The sequence below is a fragment of the Leguminivora glycinivorella genome, chromosome 12 (assembly GCF_023078275.1).
Source record: "Leguminivora glycinivorella isolate SPB_JAAS2020 chromosome 12, LegGlyc_1.1, whole genome shotgun sequence".
Classification (NCBI taxonomy): domain Eukaryota; kingdom Metazoa; phylum Arthropoda; class Insecta; order Lepidoptera; family Tortricidae; genus Leguminivora; species Leguminivora glycinivorella.
In genome coordinates, this window is record NC_062982.1 from 22,878,909 (window position 1) to 22,902,441 (window position 23,533).

General features: G+C 39.6%; 1 protein-coding gene across 1 annotated transcript in view; it reads right to left on the minus strand.

Annotated features, from left to right (window-relative positions):
• Positions 1–23,533, minus strand: part of LOC125232209 (tRNA dimethylallyltransferase) — a 256,267-nt gene that overhangs the window by 60,123 nt on the left and 172,611 nt on the right. Inside the window, exon 3 of the mRNA XM_048137845.1 lies at positions 4,315–4,438. Coding sequence (XP_047993802.1) covers positions 4,315–4,438 — 124 coding nt within the window. The remainder of the gene's footprint in view (positions 1–4,314; positions 4,439–23,533) is intronic.

Consider the following 23,533-nt stretch of genomic DNA (forward strand, 5'->3'; position numbering starts at 1 on the left):
TGTAACACCTTGTACTACCTATGGAAGCAATAAAGATTACTGATTACTGATCGGCTACTGTCATTTTGTAATCAAAAATAAATCCGCAGAGAAAAACCTAGCTCTAAATCAGGCGTTATATGTAATTAAATATTAAAATAAATAATGAAAAATAATTACTCGTTGAATAAAAATTAATTAATTAATTTTATTTATTTAGGATTACCAACAGATAATACATCTTACATGTTCTTAAATCTAGTTACAAAAGTCTAAACTGATGCTTATCTAATTATAGGTAACCACAACCACACAAAAAAGCTCGTAATAACAAACTTAAAGGAAGTAAAGCAGGTGTGACCCCATTAAAAAGTGACACCATTCACGTCTATAAGCTGTCAGGCTTAATTAAAATGATATTAGTACAGCCTCGCTTTCTTCCAACAAAAAGCAGAAGGCTCCATACACGATACATACAAATGTTGTGTAAAAAAAAAAGTGAACGCGGACAGGACAGATGCACGATCGATTATACGGCCTATCACGCGAATGGGTGCCCATTATAGGGTCTCGTGGTCACATTCCAATTTCAAGGAACCATAGAGGTAGATAGATGGAATACCCTTTATTGGTACACCTCAGTAAAAAATGTAAGATATAATAATTGATTATAGATAGAGGCAGACAACAGGCGGTCCTATAGCTAAAGAGCGAACTTACCAGACAACCTTAGTACTAGACTAAACTATTATTACAGGCGTGAGTTTATGTATGTATGTGGTGATATAGGTACAAAAGCATGCATAAATTAAATTAAAATAACAAAAGTACTTATCTGCGCGTGCGAAGCCGCGGGCAAAATCTAGTTTATATATACAGTCAGCAACAAAGACATGAATGCACAGGCAATATAGTTCTGTATACACTTTGACACTATGGAAATGCCGATCGGCCATTAATAGGTACCGCCATAACAGCCGATGTAGGCTGTAGACTGCCTCCTCAGAGTCCTCAGGATACCTCCTTAGTCGCTGCAAAGATGCTGTGGCCAATGATTTCTTTAATATAAAATCTACTTCTCGATTCACCTCCTTTCATTATTTTTTTTACCACGGAACCCTTTTTATTCTTAAGAAACACTTTACACACTTGTTCCTTTTCTAAGCAGATGTTGCCTTCTCCATTATAATTGTATGTTTATTTGTATGTTTCCGCTGTAATAGGTACTACCAATGTGGCGAATACCCCAATGCATAATGCCATACTTCAAAACTGGATAAAAGTACGCAGAGTATCTATGAGACTTAAGACGTTTTCGATAGGAATAGCGATGTCATCGCATATCGATTTTGCATGGAGCCTATTGAATTAACTTTTAACAGGTGGTTTTTATCTATTAATAGTGTTATTAAGGAGTTGCATGTGTTTTAGCGACAGCACTTTAGCATGGAATCTCAAACGCAAATTTTGTTTTGAAAATGTTTACATAGTTGAATTTTTATATGAACATATATTAAGGGATGTGTATATGTCCATACTATGAATGAATTGTCGTGTATTCATAAATTGTGTTGTGTATAAAATAAATACATCAAACCGTGATCTGTGGCAGAAGAAAGGGAAACCTTTTTCTCAGCAATCCAGGTCTCTTAAGGTCTTTAGGGATAAGTTCGCCTTTGTACTTGTAATAAGCTCTTTTTCCTGTGTGTTGTATTATTTTCTGGTACAATAAAGTGTTTTACTACTACTACTCTTTAAAGCGAGAGTAAATAGGTATCTCATAGGTAAGCGTGCTCCACCGTAGACCGCTTCATCACTTACCATCAGGTGTCACTCATCGTGATCGTGGTCAAACATCTACCTATTCATACTAAAAAAAAAAGCAGTGTCACAAATATACATGGTGAAATAAAAAGGACTGTTCACAATTTGCATAATGGCTTTGGAAGTCATAATGAACAACTTTTATTATGGGACCAATGCTGAAATCGCAAAAATAAATTGCCTGTTCCATACATTAGGACTGTCATGATTCCGCTCATTTCTATGAAACTGCCAAAATTTTTTTCGCGATTTCAGCATTGGTCCCATAATAACAGTTATTCATTATGCAAAGTTTGAATGGTCCTTTATATTTCACCCTGTATAATGCTATAATAATTAAGAATTTCTTTTACCCTCACCAATAAGATTCTTGTTTATAGAGTAAATAGTTTGTTTTGTGTTTTGTAGCATTTATTTCGTATTTTTACCAAGAGTGGCACTGAACTGTTCATGTGCTCTGCCTACCCCTTTATGGGATACATCAGGCGTATTGTATGTATGTATGTATGTATGCATTTCGTATTTTTAGGGCTTCGGCAAATGTAAATTTAAGCTAACAATATTGTAGAAATGAAATGTAAAAGTATTTTTAATTTTATTTCCCATATTTTAATAAACAAGCAACAATATCAGCAAGAATAATTAGCTGTCTTACAAGCCAGTATTTTCCTATGCAATTCAGTAATTTTAGCTGCTTCTCGAGGCCTTTGGCAACCTTCCATAGATAATACGAGTGATTTTTGAAGCACAAATGACATAAAAATGTATACAAGGTGTTAAATAAAAGTGCTTAATTATTTAAAAAGTTTAAACGCAAATTGTGCTTAGCCAAGTGAATTATCACGGAAGACTTCCCTAATATCACACACACCATCGTTACAATTACAACCAGACCCCGTTGTCCTAATTAAGGTCGCTCCACACGGACAAAAAAACGTAAACAAGCACCTGCGCGGGCGCCGAGATTGGCAGGTGCGCGCCCATCTGCCGCGCGGGGTCGTGTGTGTGTACCTTTAACTACAGGGTGCGCGGGAGTCGCGGGACAAAGGATTGAACTTTGGAGCCTTTTTTTTTTGTTGGCGGGATGCACAGGTTTTGTGAGCAAGTATACCTATGCAATGAATATGGGCGAGCCTTACTCATGTGCATATCATATCTATCGCCATCAGTTTTCCCTTAAAGCTCGGCCACATATGCGCGTTTTGAGAGCGTAGGCGGAGCGTCAGCGGAGCGCAGTGACAGCGGTGCGCCGGAAGAATGCTGGAGTTGCGCCCAGCGGACGCCGCGCGCCGGCGGGAACTAACGAACGCGGATTGCGAGCGGAACGCCAGCGTTCGTCCGGCGCAGTGCTATCATTGCGCTCCGCTATCAAAACGCTTTATGTGTGGCGGCTTATCCACTAATAAGTATATCCACTTGAAAAATCACGTCAATTCCTCGCTCCGTTTTGCCGTGAAAGACGGACAAACAAACAGACACACACACTTTCCCATTTATAATATTATATTTAGTATTGCACAGTTAACCAATTTGAATATTATTCGAATCTTTTCGCAGTAAACATTAAAGTGACTTCTATCATCTATGGCGCCTAACGTACGTTGTCAATAAGATAAGGTTCTAGAATGGCCTAGAACTAAAAACGGTTGACCATGGGTAAGACCAAAAGTATTTGGGTGTCCCAAACACCCTGTACAAGTGAAAAGGCACTAGTAATACAATGTTATGCGAACATTGAACATAAATAAGGCGAGCCAGCAGGCTAATTGCGAAACACTGTCGTCGTATATCAAATGCGTTTACCAGATAAATAGTTTAGTTGGGGGTAAGCGATCATTTTATGAGACTTTAAAATATTGATTGCAGTGTCATTACCTTTTTGGTTTGTGTTTCCGTGATCATGGTGCATGCAACTGCGTGGGGAGCTTGACGAAAATCAAAAACCGGCCAAGATCGTGTCGGGCCACGCTCAGAGCAGGGTTCCGTAGTTTTCCGTATTTTTCTCAAAAACTACTGAACCTATCAAGTTCAAAACAATTTTCCTAGAAAGTCTTTGTAAAGTTCTACTTTTGTGATTTTTTCATATTTTTAAACATATGGTTCAAAAGTTAGAGGGGGGACACACTTTTTTTTCCGTTAGGAGCGATTATTTCCGAAACTATTAATATTATCAAAAAATGATTTTAGTAAACCCTTATTAATTTTTAAGTACCTATCCAACAATTTATCACACGTTGGGGTTGAAATGAAAAAAAAATCAGTCCCCACTTTACATGTAGGGGGGGGTACCCTAACAAAACATTTTTTTCCACTTTTTATTTTACCACTTTGTCGGCGTGTTTGATATACATATTGGTAGCAAAATTCCGCTTCCTAGTGCTAACGGTCACTGAGATTAGCCGCGGACGGACGAACGGACAGACATGGCGAAACTATAAGGGTTCCTAGTTGACTACGGAACCCTAAAAAGGTAATCACGGTCAACCATGTATAATTGTAACAAGTACTGACCTGTTCACACTTCAGCCACAGCACTACGGTGGCGTCAGGCCGCCGCAAACAGCCTTCTCTTTGCTTTTGTTCTTCCAGTATGTCGCTGTGACGACGCCCAGTTTTGAGCCACACCTCGATGGATCTGCGAACAAAAATAATTGGTTTATTAGTCCTAATGGTAGAAAAAATGGTTAGACGCAACCCTAGGAACCCTAAAATACTAGTAGAAAGTTTTTTCTACAGAGCGGGTAAATAAAAATAAAAAAAACTAAATTTTGCGTGACGTAATATGTGGACGGCCCCATATGGTGTTCTATGGGTCTACCTCGATTATCATTTTGGCTAACCCTTCCGGGATTTCCGAAAAGAAGATGGCAGGTTGAGAGCCCTATTTCGCAATAGTGACAATTGTCGCCCAACAGTGACACTTTGCCGTTCATTGCCCGTTCAACAAGGAAATATTGACGCAATTATTGTAACAATGTTATATCAACCCAGAAATAGGCACGGAATTGTCAGTGTCAAGAGTCAATGTTACTGTGGCGAAATAGTCCATCGGCTGCATTTTTTTTATATACTACATCGGTGGCAAACAAGCATACGGTCCGCCTGAAGCGGTCACCGTAACCTATGGACGCCTGCAACTCAAAGAGTGTCACATGCGCGTCGCCACCCCATTAGAAACTTGTACACTCCCCTTTGCTGTGATGAGTATAAGTACACAGCAAAAAGGAGTGTACAAGTTCAATCAAACACTGAGAGAAATTTGCATTGTGAATTTAACAAGTTCGACTTGTTGCGGTTTATCCGTTTGAATCAGCCAAACGTATGTTTAAAACAATATGTGTCAGGTTGTTTTTATAAAATCGACTTGTTGATTCAAATATATTGCCGATTCAAATGACAAGTAGCTTGTTGTTTGAACCAAAGAGCACGTAGGCGCTATTTTAACCAAAAAACTTGTTGAACGAACATGAAAACTGGTTGTAGGTATTTTCTCTCAGTGAAGGAGAGTTCGGGTTACCGACGACTCAAAGGACAATAGACGGAACAAATTAGTTCCGAAAGTCCTCCCGCCGTCAGCACCCCGCACCCTCGTTGAGCTCTGGCAGCCTTACTCACCGGCAGGAACATTCCAGTCATTCCACCCAAAATGATGAAAAAACGCCCATGACAGGGTCCATCCTGTAAAAAAAGCGAGGGTAGTGGTGCACTAAAATGTAACAAAGAAAAACGTAATATGGAATGGACTTCTGAAATAAACGAATACAATACAAGACAAAAAATTTGCGCAGAACATGTTAGTTGTGGAATGAGCTACCTTCTGACAGTTCTGACACAGCTTCTGAGGTTAGGCTAAGATGACATGGGGTTCTTCAAGAAGCAGGTATTTAGGGTTCTCAAAGGTCGGCAACGCATAAGTGGCTCCCCTGATGTTGCTTATGTCCATGGGCGGTGATGACTGCTTCCGATCAGGCGGCTCGTCTACTCATTCATTTGACGACCGGTCTGGCGCAATCGGTAGTGACCCTGCCTGCTGCGCCGCGGTCCCGGGTTCGAATCCCGGTAAGGGCATTTATTTGTGTGATGAGCACAGATATTTGTTCCTGAGTCATGGATGTTTTCTAGTTATATGTACAAGCCTTCTTGATCTTACCGTGGGCCTCAGTCAATGTGTGTAAGAACGTCCTATAATATTTATTTAATTATTTTATTTTATTTATTCTGCCTATTTCATAAAAAAATACCTTAAAATGTTTGCATTTCAGAAAGCCATGTACATTTAATTATATTGACGTATTTAAGAGGATACGGTAGCGAAAATGCTAAAATGGAAAGGAGCCCCCCTTTCAACTTGGGAATTTTAGTTAAATATACAAGTGTTATTAACTAGATTTATCGAAAAAAATTGTCCATTAAGAACAACTCAGTCAAAAGATATTTCAAAAAAATCTTTAAAATCGAGGTTCCGCTCTCGACTCTTTCCTCCTTCAAAACTTAATCAATCGGAACGAAATTTGAGAATCTGAATAACAATGAAATAATCTATGTTAGACCGTTTAGCTTTTTTGGTTAATTGTTACCAATCTTGAGTATCACACCTTTTTTGCGCCACAATGAAAAAGGCCGTTTTTGGAAATTTTTGATTGGCTCTAGAGTCTTTAAAAAGCAGAATATCAAAAAAATCAAAACGGTCCGACACAGATAAAAATAATAACAATCTGTGTTAAAAAAATCATTGCTCTATCTTCAAAAACCAGGGAGGAAATAGTCGAGAGCGTTTGTATGGAGAATTGACCCCTACCGTATCGTCTTAATAGACCATATAAATGTGTAGGTACTCAAGTAATTTTTACGCTTTATGAGGCGAGCATTCCCGGTACAGAAAGTGTCCGGTTACATTCTACCAACGGTCACTTAGTGTATATGTCAGCGGCCGATCGTAGGATCCGCCAAAACACGAAATTCCTAGGCATATCGGGAAACGCCGCCAAATCATGATTTGGCTTAGTAGCATTCGCTATATCGTTTAAAACTCACCGTTTAACTATTTGCCGAGTGACGTTTAAGCAGAACGTGAAATTCCTAGGCATATCATGAAACGCCGCCATTTCATGATTTCATCAAGTAAAACCCGCCAGTGGTATTTAAGTAAGCAGATCATGTGATTCCTAAGCATATCATAATACACCGCCATATTGTTCAATACTTAATTAAGTAGGGTGTCCAAAATAATCCATTAGAATTTCGTTAAATTATTAATTAATTTTAATAATTAAGCCTAACTGTATTATGTGATTGGCATTTGGAATCGTATAATGTTTTTTTTTTCTACGCTTATTTTTTAATGTAAATGTATCTTTTTTTAATATTTAACAAATGTATTGAAAAGATTTTCAAAACGTCTTACAGATCGTAAATTATGTTTCCACTTCTATATTAGGTAGTTCAATGTTCACATAGCTGATTTATTTCCTAACAACAACAATTTCCCCGCAGTCGAATCGGCCCCTTTTCGCTCTCACGCCCAGCCTAAAGACAACGATATTAAATTTCCCCGTACATCCCCATAATGGACACTTAAAAACTCATAACGACCAACTATCCCTAGTCTACTCTATTACCGACAGACAGCCTCTGTCCTTGTCTAACACATTATTTATGATATTTCCTTCTCTATCCTTTATTTTTTTTTGTCTGAGCGGCTTCACTTCATAGGAGTTTCAATTACTTTTCAGATAAAGTTAATTGCGCGATAGTCGTAAAATTTCTTATTTGTTTATACTTTATATACGCTACGGTAGTTTCTAAATAAGGCTAAAGTAACTCTGCATTACATTTTGATTGCAACGTATGGAATACCTGGTCATAAATGTCATTATGACAAATTTTTGTTTTGCATTGCATTTTCATTTAAGATTATTATCACTACCTACCGGGCACTTTCAGAAAGTGCCCCCCCCCCCCCTCCCCAATTAACGTTAGTTGTTAACAAAAATTAACTCGCTGTCAGTTTTGTGATGACAATTAAGCACAAAATCTGTCTAAAATTACTTTTTTCACATTCTGAATGTAGATTATCGCTTAAAGTTTATGTAATTAACTCAAAAACAATATTTTTATTGAAATTTCATGCTTATCGTCACAAAACTGACAGTGAGTTAATTTTTGTTACGCGAAATGGGGGGGGGGGGGTCCAAAAATCTGAAAATGGCCTACTATACGATATTAAATATTTCTAATCAAGGTTTTTTTTATTTTTTATTTATTTATTGTTCAGAACAAGAACAAGGTTTTAGCAAGTATGTACAATAGTTAACTAGTTAAGTATAGTTTTATAGAGTTAGACCAAGACAAAGCGTGCGACTTTCAATCCGGAGGTCGCGGGTTCCAACCCCGGCTCGTACCAATGAGTTTTCCGGACCTTATGTGCTAAATGTCAGATGATATTTTCTAGTGGCTTTTTCTATTGGTATGGCAGTCGCTTTCTATTGGTATGGCAGTCACTTTCTTAGAAATTAGTGCCTTCGCCAAATCTTGGGATCTTGTCCCAGAGGCAGAACAAGCTAGGCTTCCTTAACACTTTCACAGACTGTGGGGGCTATCAAAATCGTTGCCAACTGTTACGCCGTGGCTTGCGTGGGCGACGGTCGCGCGATGGTCGCGCGATGGCGATGCGACGCATACGAAATCAAACCTTATCGATATGGAAGTATGAGACGCGACGGCGACGGTCGCGCGACCGTCGCCCACGCAAGACACGGCGTTAGTCTGATTTCACGCCAGAAAAAACCATAGTAAATATTTAATACAACAATCGAACTACATATAAACGAGCACAACTAAGCACCTCAGTAATAACTAATAACACACTCAACTACATATAAGAAACGTTCATTACTTTTTACCATTAAGATAAGATAAGATAAGATAATCATTTATTTGTTATGACCATTAACCCTAACACACCCACAAAATCCTAATAAATCAATAAGCAAAAGAGCTCTCACAAAAACTGAGTGCTTAATAGACCAGTGTCCATCGCGATTTGAGATTTAAAAAAAATACTGGCCAAGTGCGAGTCGGCTCGCGCACTTAGGTTCCGTGCCATCCGTGAAGGCGCTTTTGACAGTTGATCAAAGATATATAAGGGCGAACAATGTATAAATGCATTTTTTCCTAACACTGTCCGTCCGCCCGTCTGTCACCAGTGGGCCATTTTACCACACATTGACACTTAGGCACAGAATTGTCAGTGTCAAGTGTCAATGTCAGTGTGGTAAAATGGCCCACTGGTGACTGACGGGCGGACGGACAGTGTTCGTTTACAATAGGCACAGAATTGTCAGTGTTATTTCTGGATTGATAAGTAACATTGTTACTCAGCGTTAATATTTCCTTAAGCCTGTCCCTGTCACACCATGTTTTAGAGCGATAAACAGGGTCAAATAAAAAGGACCATTCAAACTTTGCATAGTGACTTTTGAGGTCATCATGAACAACTTTTATTTATGGGACCAATGCTGAAATCACGAAAAAAATTTTGGCTGTTCCATAGAAATGAGCGGCATGGCAGTCGAAATGTATGGAACGGTTTTTTTTTGCGATTTCATCATTGGTCCCATAATGAATCCTGTTTATTATGACCTCAAAAGTCACAATGCAAAGTTTGAACACCGGTTCTTTTTATTTCTCTTAAAAATATTTTTAATTTAAAATTAGCAGTTAAGTTCATTCACCTATGTTTCTTAGAAATAAACATTTTTTTTCACCGTGTATAACTGCCAGTGTGGGAGGGGAGCACTATTTATTGCAAATCATTTTTTTATTTTTTTATTGCAATTTTAGTGACGTTCATTTGACATTGAACCTTACTACATTAGCTTTTAAGGGTTCCGTAGTCAACTAGGAACCCTTATAGTTTCGCCATGTCTGTCTGTCCGTCCGTCCGTCCGTCCGCGCATAATCTCAGTAACCGTTAGCACTAGAAAGCTGAAATTTGGTACCAATATGTATATAAAGCAACAGGTGTGGGGTCGCTGACACGGGTTACATCACTCAGGAAAAAATGGCGGCAAAAACTGCTCTCTCACGTTACGTCTGTGTTTGCTGTGCAGTGTTGCTATATTGTGAAAATATTTAGAAAGAATCTGATACCTGAGACTTCCAGTAGCCCCTCACTTGCCAATTTTGATAATTGAAAAAGCGATCTTTACATTTAAAACAATAATTAAATGTTGGCGACAGCTGATAAATGTTCGCAAAGATGGCGTTATCATATTTCATCGTTTGTCAATTGTGATTCTATATTCTTTCTATGATAAGTATTGACAAAACACAACATCAAGAAAGAGATGGACCGGGACAACCTTAGTACTCAGACAACCCAGAAACGAGTTCTCTGGCGCAAGTGTACAGGGAGACCCGACCCCAGATAAACTGGGAATGGGTAGGACAAAGAAGATAAGTATTGACAAAAGTTAAGCGGTGAGCGTGAAAACGTGTTTTTTTTTAGCACCACGCCCAAAGTCCGTCTGTCATCAGGCTGTATCTAATGAACCGTGATAGTTCAACATTAGATTATTTTTACAGATGACATATAATATATTTTGCCGCTATAACAACAAATTAATACATACTAAAAACAAAATGTAATAAATATTAAAATGGGCCTCCGATGACAAAAGACAAGATTTTTTGCCGTTTTTTTTTATTGTATATACACACACAAACAACACAAACAAGACAAATGGTCTCGACGGAAGATCAGCGCTGACCTTATGGTTAGCAATATGCTGAGGCGGGACCATTTCGTGGTAAACAATATTTATACTGTTTTTTTTTTATAACCATTTGTTTGTATTTTTTTTTATGTGTGTTTACCATGAATAAATGCTTTGTATTGTATTGTATAGTGGTACGGAACCCTTCGTGCGTGAGTGCGACTCGCACTTGGCCAGCTTTGAGAGTTTAAAATGGGTGGTATTTAAACGAAAATCAAAAAAATTACTTTTTTTACGCAAATATAGTCCAAATTCATATCAAAAATACTAATTGAACAGCAAAATTTGCAACTCAAAATATTACTAACTACACTTCAATATATATTCGTGGCGTGCATCTATTTTAACTTTTAGTAAAGCTTTTTCATGATTGCATCGCTAATAATTACTAACGCACTGTAAACCTAGCAACGCTTTTTTTTTTAAATGTAGCTTCTATTTTTACATAATATACAGCAGTTTAATCTAAATGACACAGCATTTTATTCTAATTGCAATCATTTTTTTTATTAATTACAACATAAAGTGACCAGCAAAAAAAAACAAAATTTAAAGCGCATTCAGAAAAGAACGGCTTTTTTAACCGCCGCCTAAAATATCTTAAAAGAAGGTGGTTCTCTATTAGTTTGTATTTTTTCTTAATGTTTGTTCCTCGATATCTCCGTCTTTACTGGACCGATTTTGAAATTTTTTTTGATTGGTTGTATATACATACAGATTGGTCCCATTTTTCTCAGAACCCAGTTCTGATGATGGGATCCTGGAGAAATCGAGGGAACTCCTCAAATCTTCAGATCTTCTGCTGCCTTTCAAGGCATACATATGGCAATTTTTGTGTTTTTAAAAGAACAGCATGCATTTACGTACGGAACAGTGACATTTGGTGCAGTGGAACTGCTGATGATGGTCAGAACGGAACTCCTCAAATCTGAACGGCACGCTTATAGTGACTTTGGTATTTTTATAAGAACAGCATGCACTTACGTCCAGAACAGTGACATTTGGTGCAGTGGAACTCCTGATGATGGTCAGAACGGAACTCCTCAAATCTGAACGCCACGCTTATAGTGACTTTGGTATTTTTATAAGAACAGCATGCACTTACGTCCAGAAAAGTGACATTTGGTGCAGTGGAACTGCAGATGATGGTCAGAACCGAACTCCTCAAATCTGAATGGCACACTTATAGTGACTTTGGTATTTTTATAAAAACAGCATGGATTTCAGAACAGTAACATTTATTTTGCATATTGACTTTTCAAGTCAAATTATGTCAAGCTTCTATTTCTTATAATCGGATTCATGAGGAATTGAGGAAACTCCTCAAACCCCGGTATACGTATATTGATTTTTGTTGCCATCAAATAATTAAAGCATTAAAAGCAGTTTAAAAAAATACCTACACATTTCTACATAATCCAACATTCGCAAATAGCTTTCACCAGAACCCCAAAGGCGGCGGTTTTTTTCTCTTAAAACTTATTGACTACTTCTAACCTAACCTAACCCACTTTTCTCACAAAAGTTTGTTTCCGTGAGGGTCAAAGTTCTAACCTAATCTAACCCACTTATCTCACAAAAGTTTGTTTCTCTGAGAGTCGCAGTTCTAACCTGGATCCCACTGGCCCGGGAAAGACAAGTGGGTATGTCCGACTCCCATGGACTCCCTTGGGGTGTTCCGACGCTCGCCTTGGGCGGGGTTTCGGGAACACGGTTGTAGACCACCGTTGCCCCGCCAGCGTTGCCCTTGCGGGCCCGGCTCTTGTGGCTGGTCATGCAGCCTACTCCGCTGAAGGTACCCTTAAAACGCTTGAGGGCCTCCAGCACAGAAACTCTTCAGGCGGGTGATGTAGCTCCCGGTCCATCACCCGCAAGTTTCGGTTAGGGCGGCATCAGTCTCTCTGCGAAGACTCTTCGCCGCCTGCCTGGCCTTCTGCGGCGCTGAGCTCGCGCACTTTTTCGGCGGCCTCCTTTTGCGTCATGACAACGACGCTAAAGGTGGTCACTGCCTCCCACTCCTCTTCACCCACCCCCCTATAACCGTGAACAGGGCAGCGCGAGGCTCATCCCAAGCAGGGCACTCTTCGCGCGTGTGTTGGGCCGTGTCCACTGCTCTTCGATCACAATGGTGACACGCTGTAGTAGGCTCCCTTCCCACCCTCTCACACAGGTACCAGCCGAAGCAGCCGTGCCCCGTCAGGAGCTGTGTGAGATGGAAAGAAGGTGTGCCGTACTTACGTTCCACCCATTGTTTTAGAACGGGCCGAACAGCGGCCGCTTCTTTCTGGTTCCCGGCTAGCTCCCGGGATCTCCAAACGCTCGAAGAGCACTTCTCGTGCTTCTTCTCTCCACTTTTGGATTTCTTGAGGGGCAGGCCAGTTCTCTTCCCTCCTTGCTGCCGTCACCCGCCAATAGACCGCGGTTTGAACCTTGGCTTCAAGGTCCCACGGCGGGCTTCCGGCTAGTAGGCTAGCTGCCGCGTACGAATTGTCGCGGTACGCTCGAGCCACCCTGAGAACTATAGCTCGTTGAGGACGACGCAGAAGGGCCTCACTTTTAGATCTAAGGGTGTCCGCCCATATTGGCGCCCCGTAGAGGGCCATTGAACGTACCACGCTCATATAGAGTCGTCTACATGCTCCTCCTGGCCCGTCCAGATTTGGGAGAATACGCCCAAGCGCGCCGGCAGCAGCCAGCAATTTTGGGGCCAGACGCTTGAAGTGTTCCTCGAACCTACCGTCGAGAACAAGTCCCAGGTACTTCATCGTCGACCCGATGGCTATGGAAGTTCCCCCCACTGTAATTTGGGCTCCCTCCGGAGGTTTATTTCGAGGCCCGTGGAAGACCGGAACTTCGGATTTGTGCAGTGCGACTTCCAGACCTAGCGCCCGAATCCTATGCACTACGTGTGCTACCCCAGCTGTGGCTACATAGGCGGCCTCCCTGTAGGTTCTGCGACGGGTCGACACAAGAGTGTCATCAGCATAGCAGGAGATGCTGACTCCCCGCAGAGTGGCCCCGCGTAAGACCCAATCGTATCCAATGTTCCACAGGAGCGGCCCCAACACCGAGCCCTGTGGAACACCGCACGCCATTTTCCGTCTTCCCCAGCCATCTTTAGTTGGGAATACCACAAATATAATCTTACGCCGGTAGAGCCGGTAAGTGCAGCCGAAACAAAAAATCCTAGCATTGGCGTATTGCACCAAAACATATCTGGTGCATTGAATAAACAAGAGCTACTTAATGTCTCTATAAATGAACTGATAAACAATGGTACCCAAGTTGACATAGTTTGTTTGAGTGAAACTAATATTCTTCGTGGCTCAGAACGTAATTTAAAAATAGATGATTTTCAGATTGCTGCCAGCTTTTCAAGAAAAAACACAAAAAGGGGTGGCGTGGCTATACTCGTTAGAAATAATATAAATTTTACACCTATACCCGTGGCCAACTCGTTGTCTCAGTCACATGTTTTTGAATGCTGTGCCACTTCACTTACTCAGCATAACATAGTAATCATTTGCATTTATACAAACAAAACGCCCACGTCACCAGAGTCAGTATTCTTTCAAAAGCTTGAGGAACTACTCAATACTTTATGTTCAAACAAAAGAAAAAAGTATGTGTTATGTGGCGATTTCAATATCGATACTATGAGGGTCACATCAATAGCGAATGAGTTCAGACATATATTAGATAATTATAATTTAAAACTCTTAACTAACGGCCCGACAAGAATAACTGAACGCTCGGAAACTTGTATTGACCACATAGCTTCGAATACAAAAAATGGTAATGCTATTGTCCATGACTTAGGACTATCTGACCACACGGCGCAATCATATCAGATACCGGTAACTAAACGTTCTTTAGATCCTACTAAGTGGTGGTTTATATTCAGACGAGATTTTAGTCATGACAATCAATTAAAATTTTTACAGTGTTTGAGTAGCTTATCGTTTAATGATGTTTTAATCGAAAATGACGCCAACAAAGCTTTTAATATTTTTAGTGACACTTTTTTACTTTTTTACAACCTTTGTTTCCCGCTGATTAAAGTGAAAATCAAGAATAATTCACGGAAGTCTAAAAATATAACTAGAGGACTACGAAACTGCTGTAAACATAAACGACAACTATACTTGTATAGTAGAAATTGTCATGAGGCTAAATTGCATTATAAACGCTATTGTCATCTTCTTAAAAAGTGTTTTCTTAATCATCAAAAAGCTAACAATTTAAAATATATAGAAAATAGTAGTAATAAATGTAAGGCAGTGTGGAACGTTATTCAAGATTATACAACGTCAGACTGTAGCAGACAATCAGTAGATAAATTGAAATGTGGCGATAAATTTATTCAGGATCCCCAACAAATTGCTGAATGTTTTAATAATTATTTTATTAATGTTGTTCAAGACAATGTTTGTCACGATTCTACAGATGACATTAATATAATTAATAACACATCTACCATTTTTCTCAATCCAGTAAGCGCATATGAACTGAATAAGCTGGTCAAATCACTCAAAAACTCCAAATCGGTGGGATATGATGGAGTGAAAACAGATATCATTAAAATGAGTATGCATATTATTGAGCGACCTCTCCTGCACGCTATAAATTTATCCTTACTCCAAGGTGTTTATCCGGATGCTCTAAAGCAATCAGTGGTTAAACCCCTTCATAAGAAAGGCTCAAAGACGGATATTGAAAATTATAGACCAGTTGCTTTGATATCTGTGTTCGCAAAAATCTATGAAAAAGTTATGTTTGGTAGGTTGTCAAGCTTTCTAGAGCGTTATAATGTAATAACAGAGGAACAGCATGGCTTTCGCAAATCGAGATGTACTACACTGACGACATTTAAACTTGTGAGGCATGTATTAAATGCAATCGATAATAAGATTCCTGTAACAGTTTTGTTTCTAGACATGAGCAAAGCTTTCGATTTTGTCTGTCATAAGAGAATGTTTATTAAACTATATCGATATGGTATTCGAGGGCCAGCTCTTGATTGGATTAAGACATACCTCAATGAGAGACATCAATGTGTCGAGACCCTAAAATATTGCAAAACATCTAAAACTCTTGAGTCATACAAATCATCATTAATTCATAATAAATACGGAGTACCGCAAGGCAGTATTTTGGGGCCTCTGCTGTTCTTGCTCTACATAAATGATTTACCGATGTGCTTACCCAGTCATGATTGCCTACTGTACGCAGATGACACATCAATTATTGTAAAATGTGAAAATATGAAAACTTATAATGATGATATAAACAGGGCGTTAGTTAGCACAGTAGAGTGGTTGAACGTGAATAACTTAAAAGTAAATGTAAATAAGTCTAGCTATATTCAGTTCAGTACAGCAAGAGGAAATACACAAAAATTAAACATTATTCTAGGTAGTAAAGTAGTACAAGAGGTGCAAAATACAAGATTTTTAGGTATAATCATTGACAGCCACTGTGATTGGACGGCGCATGCCGCCAATGTCAGATCTAAAGTAAATAGTTTTATCTTTGCACTTAGACGAATTAGCCAAACTGTTTCAACCCAGGCAGCAATACTCGCCTATAATGGTTATGTAAACTCAATTTTACGATATGGACTTGTAGTTTGGGGAAACAGCATTGATAAAGATGCCTTATTTATAACACAGAAGCGTTGTATCAGGGCTATGTTTGGCATAAAACATTTGGGCTCATGCCGCAATTATTTTATAGAAAACGACATACTCACCTTCCCCTGTTTGTACATTTTTGAAGTCTGTGTTTTTGTCCACAAGTATAAATACTTGTTTGTAGAGTTCCAGACCATGGGTCCTCGAGTGACGAGAGCACAGCATAAGTTTACTCTACATAAACCTTCTGTTAAATTGGCACTTTCATCGAGAAATTCTTATATTATGTGTATTCGTATTTATAATAAATTACCTGACATTTTTAAGACATATAATTTACAGTTATTTAAATCAAAAGTCCGTGCTTGGCTAGTACAAAATTGTTTTTATAATATAAATGAATTTATTAAATTATGAGCACTATGACTTAATGGGATTATATTATGTTTGATTTCCAATTTATAATTTAATTTTTAATTTTGTATGTTCTTATATTAAGAATGAATAAATAATATGATGTGTATTAACTGCATGATATAATTCCTAGTTAGACTAAGACGTGTAAGGAATGCTTTGTTTGTACACCTGTAAAGGTAGAGTTTTGGTGATTCCACGAAAATTGTTACAATTAGTATTACTGGCAATGTAACCCATTTCTCACAAACAATAAAGATTATGATTATGAACCATTACTTTGCCCCCAAGACTCAACGATGGCCGCCTCCTTGGGCACAGTTCTAACCTTTTTTTTTTTTGACCCAGGGGAATCCGTTATGGATCCCACTGGCCCGGGAGAAGCCAGTGGGTATGTCCGACTCGCACGGACTAAACCCCCTGGGGCGTTCCGCCGCTCGCTCTTTGGACGGGGTTTCGGGCACTCGGTTGCAGGCCTCCGATACCCCGTCAGCGTTGCCTTTGCGGGCCCTTCTCGAAGACTGCTTAGGCAGCTTACTCCGCTGAAGGCCCTCGGAACACGGGAGGGCCTTCCAGCTCGGAACCTCGTTTAGGTGGGTGATGGGACTCCCGATCCATCACCCGCAGGTTCCATGGGCGCCAGAAGAGTTCCGGCGCCCGGCGGTGGACATGGTCTTTGGTTCCACCGCTAACCTAGTCGGCCGCAAAGGATAGGGAGAACGGCGCACCGTAATACCGGCACTCCTCTTCCCTTGCGGCCCTACCAATGCCGCTACAGCGGAGCGGCCCCGCCAAGGTCGCAGGGGGTAGGGAGAGTGGCGCACCGCTATACCATCACGCCTCTCCTCCTGCGATCCCACCTCGGCTACCGTGGGAGGGCACAGAGCGGCATCCAATACTGCCGGATCTTCCCTCCCACGGCAGTCCTCCCAAATGCGTCTCAAGTGGGCTTTACAAGCCCATTTGGAGCATCCTCCTCGGGCCAGCTCGCCTAGCAACAAGCCGGCCCTGGGTACCTCTTAGCTTCGCCGTGGGTGACCAGTCCACGGTTACTAACCCTCGGGGGGGGGGCACAGTTCTAACCTAACCCACTTTTCTCACAAAAGTTTGTTTCCGTGAGGGTCGCAGTTCTAACCTAACCCAACCCAATTTTCTATCAAAAGTTTGTTTTCGTGACGGTGACAGTTCTGTTCCTTAGAAATAATGCAATGAATTAAGATATTGTAGCTATAATAATTATCAGATTAGCTGAACGTGAATACTTAAAAAATAAGAAAAAAGGATGTATGCTCTTCGAATTGAATAATTTGCTATGAAGACGGGTAAATTGCTGCGCAATTAGTATTTTTGATAAGATTGTTGTATTTTTGTTCCTAAAGGAATTTAATTGTCTTGCATTAGAGGAAAAAAGTAATGTCGTGCTGATGTGTATGTTGGAATAATCTGCATTACTCGTTTTGTTAATCATTTAGTTTATTTGCAGTGAAGTAATTAATTTGATGTACAGAAGTATATTATTGATGACAATAAATTGATAGGCGATTATTTTTTTGCTGTGCGCTTAATAATATCCCGTTTAAAATTGACATTATTCGTTAGGTGTGAAATATGTATTTCGAAAGTTAAGGAAATGTATTTGATTAAATACACTATCCATACTAATATTATAAATGGGAAAGTGAGTGTGTCTGTTTGTTTGTCCGTCTTTCACGGCAAAACGGAGCGAGCAATTGACGTGATTTTTTGTAAGTTGAGATAGTTGAAGGGATTGTGAGTGACATAGGCTACTTTTTGTCTCTTTCTAACGCGAGCGAAGCCGTGGGAAGAAGCTAGTTTCTAATAAATAAATAAAACTTCCTAATTTTTTTTTTTTTTAAACCTGTAAATCTCCAGATTTCCTCTAGATCTGGCAACACTGATAGGCCACTCGACTCTGTTGTGTCTGGATCGGCGTCTGCGTTTACAGTTTCTGTAAACAGAGACACATAATCAATGTAAACCACTATCGAGACAGTCATTGTGTCCTTCAGGCTAGTCATTGGTGACTAAGGGCCACTTGCATCAACGAAAATGGAGGGTTAACCCACCATTTTATATGGAATTTGACAGATGACAGCCCACTAACCCTGAGTTAAGTGGTTGGTGCAAGTGGGCCTTAATGGATTATAATTTGTCTACAATCTATATGTTACTTCTTTTGCATGCAAACGCAGAGAAAGAAACAAATACAAAATTAAAAATTTGAAAAAACCCCGACCGCGACATAGTGGACCGATTTTCATGAAACATGGCTAAGAACACTTCCCACTAACTCAGCTTTCAAACAAAACTAAATCGAAATCGGTTCATCCGTTCGGAAGCTACGATGCCACAGACAGACACACAGACAGACAGACAAACAGACAGACAGACAGAGAGACAAACAGACAGACACACACACAGACAGACACGTCAAACAAGCGTTACAAATATTTTACCCCATTATGGCTATTATACAGTATGTAATATTTATAACCAGCAAAGCTTAAAGAGGTGTTCATAAAGCTGATCAATTCAATCCACTAGTCTATCTCTCGAATTACATCTCAGAGGGGGCTCCCAAATGTATCCATTCATGCCCATTCATAACAAATCTAGGTCGTCTATAATTCTTAAAAACTTCGCCAAATCTCCAAGAAAAGTATATTTATATAGACCCACACTACGCCACTTTAACTAATAGTCGCGAAAACTCTTATTATTAGAGAAATATGGGTTATATTCTATTGATTTCAGTGTTTAATAAGTTTGCTTGCGCCTACGCATATATCAAGTTATCTAGGACTCGTGAAATCTCCTATTGATAGAGAAATAGTGGTGAGTTTTGTTTGATTGGTGCGCTAAGTTGGTTTGGTTAGCACGTGAGACATATGATGAACATGTGTGCTTCCGCTGATTATTAACTGTTTCCATTGTAGGACGGTACGATTTATTTGTAGTTATCAATAGGAAGAAGGCCGAAGAAACGGTCGCCCACGTCATCCTGGAATGCGAGGGAGTGAACACACAACGGGCTCAAATCCTCAAAACGACGAGGTCACTCCGAGAAGCCTGTGGAGACACCAGGAGGATCCTGCGCTTCTGGGCGGAGTTAGGCTGGCTAGACCCCTAGCTGGCAAATACAGCACGCACAATGGCCTCTATCTTTGAGGCTAAGTGCGGAAACCGGAGCCCATAACCATAACCATAGAAAGAAGTTGGATCGTGTGAAGGATAATATGAGAAAGAAGTGAGTGCTGAGATGACGAAAGATAGAGAAGAATGGAAGAGGAAGACACGTTATACCGACGTGGGATAAGGGTAGGAAGAAGAAGAATATTAAGAGAAGTTGTAAATGTACGAGGGAATTGGAAAGGTTGAACCTGGGAGGACTTTCTCTGTTCAAATCGGGGAGATTCTGAAGAAAGGCCAGGCTTAATCCTGCGAGCGTGTGTGAGGAACGTTATATAGTAAGTAAGTGGTCATCTTAGTGATGCTCGCTGTAGACTCCGTGCACGAAATGTAGCCACCGCACTGCGAGCATTTTTTTAATATGTGAATTTGTCGCAATGTACCTAAGTAGAATATAAAATGTGAAGTGGAAACGCGCACTTCAGTGACAAAGCTTCAAATAATCACCATGCCCCACGGACTATTGCTCAATTAATAAACACACGCAATTAATAATATCATTACCAGCCTATTAACAGTCCAACAATATGACATTCATAATCCTAATGTAAGAATTTTACCACCAGTTGTTTCTTTAAACCACATCAATTGTTTTTTTTAACCAGAACCTAGAAATCAGTTAAAATTTTAAAAAGATTATATAAAAATAGACATACCATACACAGACAGGACCATTTCGTGGCAAATATGTAGAAAATTATTTACAAAACATTACAAAAATTAAGTTGGTATACCAACTTAATTTTTGTAATGTTTTGTAAATAATTTTCTGTTGTTCTTTTTTGTACGTGTAGCTTTTTTTTAATACTACGTCAGTGGCAAACAAGCATACGGTCCGCCTGATGGAAAGCGGTCACCGTAACCTATGGACGCCTGCAACTCAAAGAGTGTCACATGCGCGTTGCCACCCCATTAGAAACTTGTACCTACACTCCCCCTTGCTGTGTTAAGTATAAGTGCACAGCAAAAAGGAGTGTACAAGTTCAAAGGAGGGTTTGGGTTGCCGACGACTCAAAGGACAATAGACGGAACAAATTAGTTCCGTAAGTCCTCCCATCGTCAGCACCCAGCACCCTCGTTGAGCTTTTTCTCTTTTGTTTCACTGTTGTATAATCATGCCATGAATAAAATATTTATATTTCTATACCTACTCCCCAAATTCTAATCTATTTGTAGCAGCCTTTAAAGCGCCCGGTCTTCGGACATAGGAGACCGACAGGCACGGATGAATGGAGAGGAGTCTCCATTCATCCGTGCCTGTCGGTCGATTTCCATCTGCATCCACTTTTATTGGCAGATGTCATCTCTCCATCTAAGGGGCGGCTTGCCTCGACCGCGGGTGTTAGCGGGCTTTCACACCAAAGTTCGTCTCGCCCAGCGACTATGGTCCATCCTGGCAATGTGCCTAACCCTTCTCCACTTTCTGTGTCCAATTGTGTCCACCACTAATATTTGAATATATATTAGACAACATTATAGCCGTAGAATTAGGTAAAGAATTATTCATAGTTTTCGTGATCCAATATATTTAAATAAATTCTAGTCGTAATCGTGGGAGACGTTTAAAGTACGGCAATAATTACAATCATGCGTGACTTTAATTAGAAAAGGATTTGAAAATTTGCACCACATGTGTATTTTAGTTTAATTTTATAAGACTTCGCTTAGCGACAGGATGTGATATAATTTCATAAAACTAGACCACTGCGTCGCTCAAGGAGAGGTTAAAGAAACTGTGGTTATCTGACTAAATTGCCTCTGTTGCTTTATATATATGTATTTTGTGTTTCTTTTCAATTTAGTGTATTTTTCTCATTCCTTTTTGTGTGATATAGTTATGTTTATCCTCGTCCCCGTCCCCAGGAACATGTATTTAGTCATATGTCTTTAGGAATCCTCCTGTGAAGTTTCGAATAAAATAGTCAAACAAATCTTGTTTCCCCATACAAACTTTGAACCCCCATTTCACCCCCTTAGGAAGGGAATTTTGAAAAATCCTTTCTTAGTGCTCCTCTACACTAATATATATAAGGAACCTACGTGCCAAATTTGAAATCTCTAGGACCAGCGGTTTCGGCTGTGCGTTGATATGTCAGTCAGTCAGTCAGTCAGTCAGTCAGTCAGTTCCTTCTTTTATATATTTAGATGTGTTTTTCTACAATAAAGAGCTACTACTACTACTACCACTGGAGGGCGAAGATTTTTTTAGTCTGTCTTCAACTTGTGCTGACTTTTTAGGACTCACTGAGGTAGCATAGGATATCTACAAGCAATAAATATTAATAAGCGTTCTTCATAAAAATATTTATGAAGTTATTTTAATTTTATAAAAGAAATAATAAAATGTTGATAATGATGGCTAGACGTAGTAAAACTCTTTACTTAATACTGCGCTGTCTCAGCGACCCGAAGTGGATCTTGGCCCCCGACACTAGACTCCAACATTCGCTCCTATCCTGTGCGATCTGATGTCACTTGAAGGTGACACAGATCTTTCTGTACCTCATCGGCCTATCCGATATCAAAACTCTTTAATATACAAACACTTATCATTAATGCAAAGGTGAATTATCCCTTTAAATAATCTCTTCTAGCTTCTGATAAGTTTACCTATAATGGCGTGAAAATTTTCGTTGGTAAAGCCAGAGGAGTTTTCGGGATCTGTTTTGTATGGACTTCTACAGATACTGGAAAATTTTAGGGAACCCGTTGGGAATCGAGTTGTATCGACGCTACGCCACCTACTCGACTACTCTTATCAAGACTTTTTGCCTTATTTGAACTATTGGACTTGGGTGATAAAAAAACCTCTGACATTTAGATAGTTCCCATTCATAAATATTGTGATACATATTATCATCGAATCTGCACATAACGAATACGGATGTAAGGACAATAGAATCATTACATTTCTAACTGCGATTCAGATCATAACGAGACAATCGGGCAAGTGGCCTCTTACAATAGGTGATGATCTATCTGCTACAATTCTGGTACAAAAACTACACAATTTGAAAAAGAGCGTAAACGCCAAGGTTTTAAGTATATATTAGGCTATTTGGAAACTGATAATGTTATCATCATGTACAAACATGAGGTAGACAGTGAGAACGCATTAATCATCGGTCCAGGAGGTGACAAGCCGCATGTGACATAACCGTCAACAAAACCAATTCAAATACTATTTTAAAACACAATAACAACCCAAAATAGCCTTTAGAAACTTCTGTTAAGGTTGTTAAGGAATTTGAGGAGATAATAGATATATTTGTTAAGGAATAGGGTAACGATGTAGAAGTAATTATTTTCGAGTTTTTACTCAGTGCGTGAGTGCGTCGACCTGTAGGCCTAGCACATGATGGCCGCGGGAGTATGTCGCCGCGAGATAGATGACACGTCTTTGTCTAATTGTATTAATGACATAAGGACATGTAGTCTATCTCGCGGCGACATACTCTCGCGGCCATCATGTGCTAGGCCTGCTGAGCGGTTACGAATCGATATAAGTATGTGTTTTTTGTGTTGGTTTTTACACAATTTGGGATAATGTCATGGAACACGTGTTATTGTTTGACGACCAATTTGTAATTCACGCCGGAGGGCGTTGTGAACTGTACTTATATTTTACTTATTGTTCAAATGTGTATGTCAAATATACACTGTGTTTGTTCTTCCCACATTCTTATGACGACAATT